This window comes from Solanum tuberosum, unplaced genomic scaffold (genome assembly GCF_000226075.1).
Source record: "Solanum tuberosum cultivar DM 1-3 516 R44 unplaced genomic scaffold, SolTub_3.0 scf00114, whole genome shotgun sequence".
NCBI classification, from domain to species: Eukaryota; Viridiplantae; Streptophyta; class Magnoliopsida; order Solanales; family Solanaceae; genus Solanum; species Solanum tuberosum.
The window spans coordinates 1,088,200-1,097,752 of record NW_006239038.1 but is presented as its reverse complement, the minus strand read 5'-3'; the positions used below and the strand labels follow the sequence as shown (position 1 = coordinate 1,097,752).

At 32.4% G+C, this 9,553-nt stretch overlaps 2 protein-coding genes across 3 annotated transcripts; both read left to right on the top strand.

Annotated features, from left to right (window-relative positions):
* The first annotated feature begins 397 nt into the window (after positions 1 to 397).
* LOC102602730 (rho GDP-dissociation inhibitor 1-like) lies at positions 398 to 2,682 on the top strand. The gene is made up of 5 exons (XM_006349832.1): positions 398 to 543; positions 757 to 817; positions 1,485 to 1,706; positions 2,287 to 2,411; positions 2,577 to 2,682. Exons 1-5 carry the CDS (start codon positions 448 to 450, stop codon positions 2,655 to 2,657), a joined length of 585 nt encoding a protein of 194 aa, XP_006349894.1. The 5' UTR covers positions 398 to 447; the 3' UTR covers positions 2,658 to 2,682.
* A 793-nt stretch (positions 2,683 to 3,475) lies between these two features.
* LOC102602388 (pheophytinase, chloroplastic) lies at positions 3,476 to 8,745 on the top strand. 2 transcript variants are annotated; one of them, XM_006349831.2, is made up of 8 exons: positions 3,476 to 3,791; positions 5,278 to 5,370; positions 6,112 to 6,323; positions 6,824 to 6,968; positions 7,052 to 7,124; positions 7,696 to 7,842; positions 7,975 to 8,100; positions 8,367 to 8,745. In XM_006349831.2, exons 1-8 carry the CDS (start codon positions 3,526 to 3,528, stop codon positions 8,430 to 8,432), a joined length of 1,128 nt encoding a protein of 375 aa, XP_006349893.2. In that variant the 5' UTR covers positions 3,476 to 3,525; the 3' UTR covers positions 8,433 to 8,745. The 2 variants fall into 2 exon arrangements, with proteins under 2 accessions (XP_006349893.2, XP_015165264.1); XM_015309778.1 differs by having other exon boundaries at positions 3,478 to 3,791; positions 5,278 to 5,398.
* The last annotated feature ends 808 nt before the right edge of the window (positions 8,746 to 9,553 follow it).

Below are 9,553 nucleotides of genomic sequence, written 5' to 3'. Positions count from 1 at the left end.
TTTTTCTAGAACATTGAAATCCATTGGCATGAAACAGAATTCTGTTATAACCTCATATTCACCTTTCAACATGAATGAACAAAATTAAGCTCCCCTTAATTCTTGTATCCCCCCATAATTAACAAATTAAATAAATAATTAATTAATACCATAAACATTAATCACTTTCTTGAAATTCTTCTAATTTCTCTTTATCTCAAGACTCTTCCACCTTTGCACTTCAATTTCACCACCATTACAACCCTTTCTTCTTCATTCATATTTTTCTTTAAATAATTTGGTGGTGATAATTTAAGTGAAGAAGGGTAGAGGGGCGAGTTCATTGTTATTCACTAAAATTTTGAATCGTGTGCCACTATTTTTAAAAAAAATAAAATATATATATATATATATCGTCCATCACTAACTCTCGTGAATTTCTCGATTGTAAAAAAAAGGCTGGTGAAAATGTCAGCTATTGTTGAACCAATCTCACCAAGCAAGGCCTTGATCATGGACACAATGATGGATGAAAATAATCAACAAGAGAATATGAAGATGCAGGTAATGATGATGATGTTTGTGTCAATTTATGTGCATCTAAATTAATGTTACGAAATATTTGCTATTATCCACCTGTACAAATATCGAATAGCTCTATCTATCAAAACTTGGTATTGATATATCATAATGCCTTCTTTTTTTCTTTATTAAGAACACAATTGATTGATAATTATATGTGTGATTAATTATGTATTGTTTGTTTTTACTTGGAAGGATGATGAAAGTTTGAGGGAGGAGCAACTTCTTGAGAGTGATTATAGCACTTCAGATGAAGGTATATTCTTGGTGTCCAAATTTACAATTCATATTGTTGACTTTTAATTGTTATGTTTGTTATGTTACGTTACGTTTTTTGAAAGTCAATTTAATTAATTTACAAAGTTAAATTAGATTACATTAATTCAATATTTTAAACTAAAAAAAATTAGATATTCAAAAACTATACGAAAAGTAATATAAATTGTAATTTTTTGCATATCAATATGATGAAAAATACATCGTAAAATGTTAGTCGAAGTTATTATCATTTGGCTCTAAAAAGGGAAACTATGACAATTAAAAGTGGACGGAGAGAGTATATTCTAACCTAACATTATTTTATGTTAGAAATATTAAAAACTACAATAAACTAATTCTATTCATTCTTGCTAAAAAAGAAAGGACCAATTTTCCAAGTAAAGCTATCACAATATACCTCTCTTTTTTTTTAGCTTGTTTGCACTTTGATTATTTTATCACACACATGCTATTCTCCTTGAATAAAATCATATTCAAGATATTTCAACCTTCTGTCCATCAAAAAATTGACAGATCGAAAATAAATCATCTAACAATTTTTTTTTTCTTTGGTTTCTCTACACAAAATGTCATTTATTTTTAATATTATGTTATTATTAACAAGAATTTTGTGTTTATAATCTTATATTTTATTTTATTTTTAGAGAATGAATTAGAACCAGAAGTACAAGAACCAAAATTATACATAATTTGTCCTGAGAGACCAGAGTTAGTGTTATGTGAGCCATTCTTTTCCACACCTAAAGAATGTCTCTTCACTCTCAAGGAAGCAAGTAGATACAAACTCAAATTTTCATTTACTGTCTCCAACAATGTTGTTTGTGGTCTCAAATACATCAACACTACATGGAAAACTGGTGTAAGAGGTAAATACAAATTAAACATTCGAGTTAATGATAAAAAATACATCTAAAGTATATCAATTTTTCGAGTTTCATATCTGAACTATCATATATGCGTGTTTCATACGATAGTGATTTCAGATAGGAAAAGCGAACAATTGATAGTTGGTGATAGTTCAGATATGAAGCTCGAAAAAATGAACTACTTTAGATATATTTTTTACCCTTCACTTGTATTTTGTGTACTCTCTAATTCACATGTTTTTTTTTCTTGTTGTTGTTGTGTTAAGTGTTCTATATTGAGTACATCATGAATATGAATATCATGATTAAAGGATTGAGGGTGACGTATAATTGATTTGAGCTGAATTTAAACGTAGCTAGCTACAATTACTATCAACACATATTGTATTAGTTAAAACATGCAAAAGAGCTATATCAATGTATATGTGTATTGTGCATTTGCTACAAATCTTAAGATATAGCTCCTCTTTATAATTTTTTGAAATATAGTTGTCTATATTATAAATATAGTCTACATATTTATGATATCGCGTAATTTTTCCTTTTATTTATTTATTAAAAATATTCATTGTTATGACAGTTGATAAGTCTCAAGTGATGTTGGGAACTTTTGAACCTAGAAAAGAGCCATATGTATATGAATTAGAAGAAGATGTCACACCTTCTGGTGTCTTTGCAAGGGGTTTATATACTACAAGAACACAGGTATATTTTTAGCAGCAATTAACATTTTTTTGTAAATGTCTTCAAAATCTATAGCGATATGAATCCAGTGACAATTAACTAATATCGATAAATATTTTAACACTTTTTATTAATATGTATATTTATTGCCGCTAACCAATTTTTTTTTTTTTTTGGGTGTTTCAGGTTATAGATGAAAAAGAAAGATGCTATGTGGATATCACATACTACTTTGACATTCAAAGGCAATGGCCTGAAAGCCCCTAAATTTGTAGTTTTCACATAATTTCATTTTTTTTCCAAAGAGGCTAAGCATAATGTAGAGAGTTGAGGATTTTTTCTTGAAAGTCAAATAGAAAAATATTATTATTTAATTAGTAATATTGAATTTGAATTATGAAAATGAAAAACTTTTTACATGTAACAATTATCACCATTTTATCTATTTGTCCGACAAAATTACTTTTAACGTGCAATTGTATTGCACATTGACATAATCATTATAAATCATTGATCATCGTCGATTATCACTAATCATACTTTTTAACAATTATTCGTACAATCTTGTACGATGTATAATATAATCTATTTTTAAAAAAAAATAGATAATGAATAAAATGTTTAACTATTTAGAGTGTTTAAAAATTATATTTACTTACTAAATTAAAAATGAATTAGATACATAATCTAATATTGAAAAATTTATGAGTTTAATTATTTAACTAGTATATAGACTTACATAAAAGTTTCTACTATAATAACTAAGTATGTATAAAAAAAATGGGCTAAATCAAATTAAAAAATGATTTAAATCATTATATTCGTCGTAATTTCATGAGTGAAATATGAAAATGTAACCTATACATAGCTTTAATCATATCTTGGGAAGATAAAGATACTATTTTCCAAAAAATAGAATAATACTAAAATTGAAGAAATAAGATAATACGAGAATAATAACAACAATATTAAAAAGTGATATTAAATCAACACTCGACTATCTACTAATACAGGGACATGAGTGTATATATGTGGCTTGATGCTGTCCAAACAGTTAGGAAAAAAATTAGATTTTTTTAGCTTTATTTGTACCTTAGCTTCAACATTCTCATTCTTTCTGTATGTTTTGATTTCTATGATTATTATGGCAATAACAGGTTCTTCAACAATCTCCATATCTAAATTGGATTTCCCTGTTTCATTTTCACAAAGCATAAACAAGAAGATCTCAATTAGTTCAATCCCTTTTTGTACCAAAAAATATGTTCCTAAAAAGTTGTTCTTTTCTGTCAAGAATCCAAAATCTTGTGGGTATATAACAAATTCACTTGTAAATGATTGTTCAATTGATGAAACCTCTAAAGAAAACAAGACCCAAGTTTCCATTGATGTCAAAACCAGGTAAAAATATAATCTTTTTGTATTCTTGCTCATACCCCCCCCCCCCCCCCCACCACACAACAAAAAAAAAATCCAAAGTGATTAATAATAGAAATACTCACACAACCAATGATATTATTATTATTATCCATCAATTATGTTACTATCATCACTTAGAAAAATACATACCAATTTATCCCACTCTATTTTGTCACTAAAATATTAATTTTAATTCCCCCCCCCCCTCCCCCCCCCCCAAAAAAACAATAGGGGAAAAAAGACTGTAGCTTTTGTTGCCCAATGGACTTGGAAGTAAGAAGAAAGATTGAGAGTTGTAATGTGGGGAGTTTTACAGTAGGTTACTTTATCTTTGATATGAAATGAGCCTCAAATGTGGAGCTGGGATTTTGAGTTTATGAGTTTTGAATTCTAGAAAAGACAGCTTACTAGGTTGTTGATAGATTATTTATACATATTAAGTGGATGTTATCTTCATAGGTTCTCTACGTGTTCCAAGGTAGGGGAAAGGTCTGCGTATACACTTTCCTCCACAAACCTCACAATCTCACTTGTGGAGTTACATTGGGTATTGTTGTTGATAGATTATTTATACATATTAAGTGGATGTTATCTACGTAGGTTCTCTACGTGTTCCAAGGTAGGGGAAAGGTCTGCGTATACACTTTCCTCCACAAACCCCACAATCTCACTTGTGGAGTTACACTGGGTATGTTGTTGTTGTTGTATTAAGTGGATGTTTGAGTACAAATATAGGTTTTGAGCCAAAGTTACTGGTTCTGCCAAACCCATAGACAGGCTTGTAGCTCCGCTCCTGTCCGTATAGAGGGGAATATATATATAGGGGATTCTTGTAACCAGAGGCGAATCTAGGATTTAAGTTTGATGAGTTCAACCATTAGGCTCTTTCCACTGAATCCATTTTACATATGAATTATGAAATATGGGTTCAGAATTTGATAATTGTTGATATTTTGGTTATTTTTTCTCATAGAGGTTGGTTCCGTTTTTGAAATGACGTGCTCGGTTGAATACTAGTATTTATATGCTCCATCAGTTGCTATATTTAGCGGACTCCAACTAGTTGGGATTTAGGCTTAGTTGATTGATTGATCGATCGATGTACTTCTTCCTTACTAAAAGAGTGGAGTGGGACTAGTGACAGATTGAAAATATAGTAATGCTAGTTGGTGTAGTAGATGAAAAAAACTTTATGATTCATCATAAAGCTATTACCTTTCTATAACTCGAGCACATACGTTTCTGTTAAGAAAATTACATTCCCACTATGCTTGGAAAGTACTTGCGGAACAAGCTGTGGCTAATCAATTGAATGTTTCGAAATAATCAATATTTGGGAAGATTGTGAATGTTATCAAGACTATGACTATTTTGTTAGTTAAGATTTCTTAATGATATCATTTGGTGTATTGCCTGATTTTGCACTTTCCATCTTCAACTGTTTATATGTTTGTTTTTGGTCCTGCAGTACGTGGAACTGGAAGGGCTACTCCATCCGATACCAGTATTGTGGCAACAGTGGCCCTGCGCTCGTTTTAGTCCATGGTTTTGGAGCAAACAGGTCAACATCAATCACATTTTGCTTATAGGTATTAATTTGCAAAACTACACCACAAATAGAATGTCCCTTTCTCTTTTGGCTCTTGAAGTTTTAATCACATAGTAGATTATAGAAGTTGAATTTTAACATGTAGGTTATCTTTGATACGTTTTTTCTGTCTATATACTTTACCTACTAGTTTTTTTCTTTTCATCGAAGATAATTGGATGGAAACTATAGTATACTGTGAACTTCGCGATCAATCTTGTTTTCTTTACTAAGTATAGAAGATCTTACATCACTTAAGCCAATTTGTGTATGTAAATCTTTCAAAGTATGGAACTTTGATCTCAACATCTTGCAGCCACAGGCTAACAGTGGAATTGGCATAAATGGTACTCCCTCCGTTTTCTGGTTTTGACTTGACACAAAGTTTAAGAAAGTAAAGAGGAATTTTGAATTGTGTGGTCTTAAACCAAAGATATGTGAAATGTACCATAATGCTGGAAAGATACATTCCTCTTGAAACAGAGAAAAGGAATGTAAGACAACAAATTGAAACGGAGGGAGTAAATATTTCTTTATAGTTGCAAACCTGAACACAACATTCACGTTTAGCTTATTTTAGTGGCTGTTGATTGATTTGATTTCATTTGAATGCAAGTTTCAACTTATTGGTTTCGTGCACATAGATCATCTTTGTCATTTTGTTACTATCTCACTCTCTTTGAACCCTCATTTGGAATGATCATTTTCCCACAGTGACCACTGGAGAAAAAATCTTCCTGTTCTTGCACAGTCACATCGGGTGTTCTCTATCGACCTTATTGGTTATGGCTATTCAGACAAACCAAATCCTCGTGAGCTTGGTGTAGACAACTTTTATTCATTTGAAACATGGGGCAGCCAACTAAACGATTTTTGTAAGGATGTTATCGGAGATAAAGCCTTCTTCATTTGCAATTCCATTGGAGGTGACCTCTTCTCCTTCTGTTTTGTATTATGAGCTTAAAGTTGATGTACTTATATCGTGGCAATAGATTCATTTCACATACTCATGAAATATTCCAATTGATGCTCAAAAACACAAGATCATACTTTCGGCACTCAAAGTGAAAACAAAAGAATTTTCATTTTTTTGACAAAAGAGAATCGTTCTCAAAGGTACGAGCTATGGAAAATGGAAACAACCTCTTGCAGAAATGCAGGGTAAGGCTGCATACAATAGACCCTTGTGGTACGGCCTTTCCCTGAACCTCACCCGCAGCGGGAGCTTAGTGCACCGGGCTGCCCTTTTTCATGCTTTTGTGCCTTCATCTCTTGGAGTTTTTTCTCTGGGTCACAATGGCAAAGCGATTTCACAAGGGCATCATTTTCTATAGTTTTTTGGGCTTATGTCCTTATTTCATGTTCTTGTTCTTTATGTTATGTTATGTTTATAACCCATAAAAGAACTTTCTGGCTTCCTCTGCAGGGCTTGTTGGTCTTCAGGCTGCCATTTTGGAACCACAACTCTGTAGAGGCATTCTTCTTTTAAATATCTCTCTCCGAATGCTGCATATAACGAAGCAGCCTTGGTTTGGTAGACCACTGATTAAAGCATTTCAGAATTTATTGAGGTGAACTTCTTTATTCATTATATCTCGAAGACACAAACATTCTTCTATCTGCACTGGACTCATATTAGGTGTTTTTGCCTCAGAAATACTGAACTCGGGAAATTCTTTTTCAAAAGTGTTGCTACTCCTGAAGCAGTGAAAAACATTCTGTGTCAGGTAAACAACATGTAGCACCCCGGTGTCTATAAACTTATTTTCGCTGAAGAATTTCAATGCTTGACTGTAAGAAATGTTGTGCCTCAATTGCTATTCCGGACAATATAATTGTGGATTGCACATGCGTTATGCATAAGCTATTGAAAAGTACACAGAATCTGACCAGTGGCTGAGCTAGAATTTTCACGAGGTTCAAACCATGAAGAAGTAAACACACCAAGAAGCCAAATGAGGTTCAACATCTACTATATATACATAAAAGATAATTTTAACCATGTATAAATTGTGTAATTTTTCTTCAAGGGGCTTTGGATGAGCCCCTTGGCTCTACATAGCTCCACCCCTGAATCTGACATCCAAAATTAAGTGACTTCCGATTGCTTGTAACTTGAATTTCGGTGTGGAGACAATACCAGTAAAAAGACAATGATTAGCTAGTCATTTTGAGGGAAAAACATGTTGTAAATTATAAGGATTTTATAGGATTTTGATAGCTTATCTCATAATTAGTTCATCTAGTATGCTGTATGACGATTGACACCATGGCGACATCTGATAAATTTCTCTGCAGTGCTACTACGACACATCCCAGGTGACGGATGAGTTAGTACAGGCCATCCTTCTTCCAGGGCTTGAGCCTGGTGCTGTCGATGTGTTTCTCGAGTTCATTTGCTATTCAGCGGGGCCTCTACCCGAGGAACTACTACCTCAAGTGAAGGTGATTCTCGAATTATTGCCTTTACTACCCATACAACATTGTCTTATATTTTCTTGTTTTTGAAACTAAATCTTTTTATTTGGAATTCCGCGGCCAATATCAATGTTCTTCCACAAAATGTGCATTTTGCAGTGTCCTGTTCTGGTGGCATGGGGTGACAAGGATCCTTGGGAGCCAATAGAACTTGGTAGAGCCTATGGCAAATTTGATACAGTCGAAGATTTCGTCGTCCTCCCTAATGTTGGCCATTGTCCTCAGGTAGATTCAAGATTTAAATTTGATGAGTTTAACCAATAAGGTTTTTAGTACTATACATTGAAACATCAGTGGTTTGTTCCATATCTATCTATACTCCGCATAGAAAATACCGAGTTCAGTTGAACCTATTAGATAATGGCTCCATCGGCATCTGCATACTCAAAGTAGTTTACATACAAAGCAATAACGTCAAGAAAGGACGTTTCTTCAAAGTTTGCATTTCATCTTGGTGAGGTTGTTTGTCTCATCGTTGTGACATTTTGTAGGACGAGGCACCTCATCTTGTGAACCCACTGGTGGAATCATTTGTTGCCCGGCATGCCAACGTATGAGAGCTGAGTCGCGGTGAGCGTGTAGTCTTGTTGCTTACATCAGAATACACGTATGGTTTCGCGTCCAACGAAGGTTGCTTGCTAGTCGAAAAAGACAGAAAAATGTACATGGGAGAACAAGAAAGAAAGAAAAAGAGTGAGAAACAGTTTACTCTAATTCATGTGAAGGGACAATTCTTTATACCACCTTTTCTACGTAGACAAAAGGGTGGTCAGTTTGAACATACTTAGTCGAAAAATTATTATGTATGTATATAGAAAACAATATCATTTCGTATACAAATACAAAGTTACTCTTTGCAGATGTATGTTATATCTTGAATACCCTTAGCGAATATAATCTAGTGAAGTCGAACAAACTTCTCTTTTCTTTTCTGTTTATATATATTTAGCCGAAAAAATTGTATCAGAAAACATCTTTGTAAAGAGCTAAGCCCAAAATCTACATGTTTGATGTATTCATACAATACACGTCAATCTCAAATAAGTTAGGATCAGCTATATAAATTCTCGTTTCGTCATATATGCATGTAGTATTATTTTGTAGACACTTCTAAACGCATTCAAACGTATCTGAAAATGCAATCAAAATCAGAATCTTGGGTTTATGAATTCTAGTCACTAAAAAAATACAATTCAATGAGTTCTCGATAATTTATTTATACGGTATATATTATGATATAAAATATTTGAGCCAAACTATTTAATTAAGGGAAAAGGGTCAAAAATGCCCTTAAACTATGTGAAATGAACAAAATTGCCCTCCGTTTATAGTTTGGCTCAAAAATGTCCTCACCGTTAATACTTTGGTTCAAAAATGCCCTTAAACTATATGAAAGGAACAAAAATGCCATCCGTTTGTAGTTTGGTCCAAAAATGCCCTTGTCCGTTAAATATTTTTGGTCCAAAAATGCCCTTATTGTTATTTAATGGGTCAAAAATGCTCATTTTTCAAATAAATATATATATATTTTAACACATTCTTTTTCTAATAATGTTTTTTAAAAAAATTAGCAAATGTTTATCCTACTTCAATTCAGAAAAAATAAAAAATGAAAATATTTCTTATTTTTATCGTTATATAAATATAAATTAATGATGGATATACTATAATCTTATAT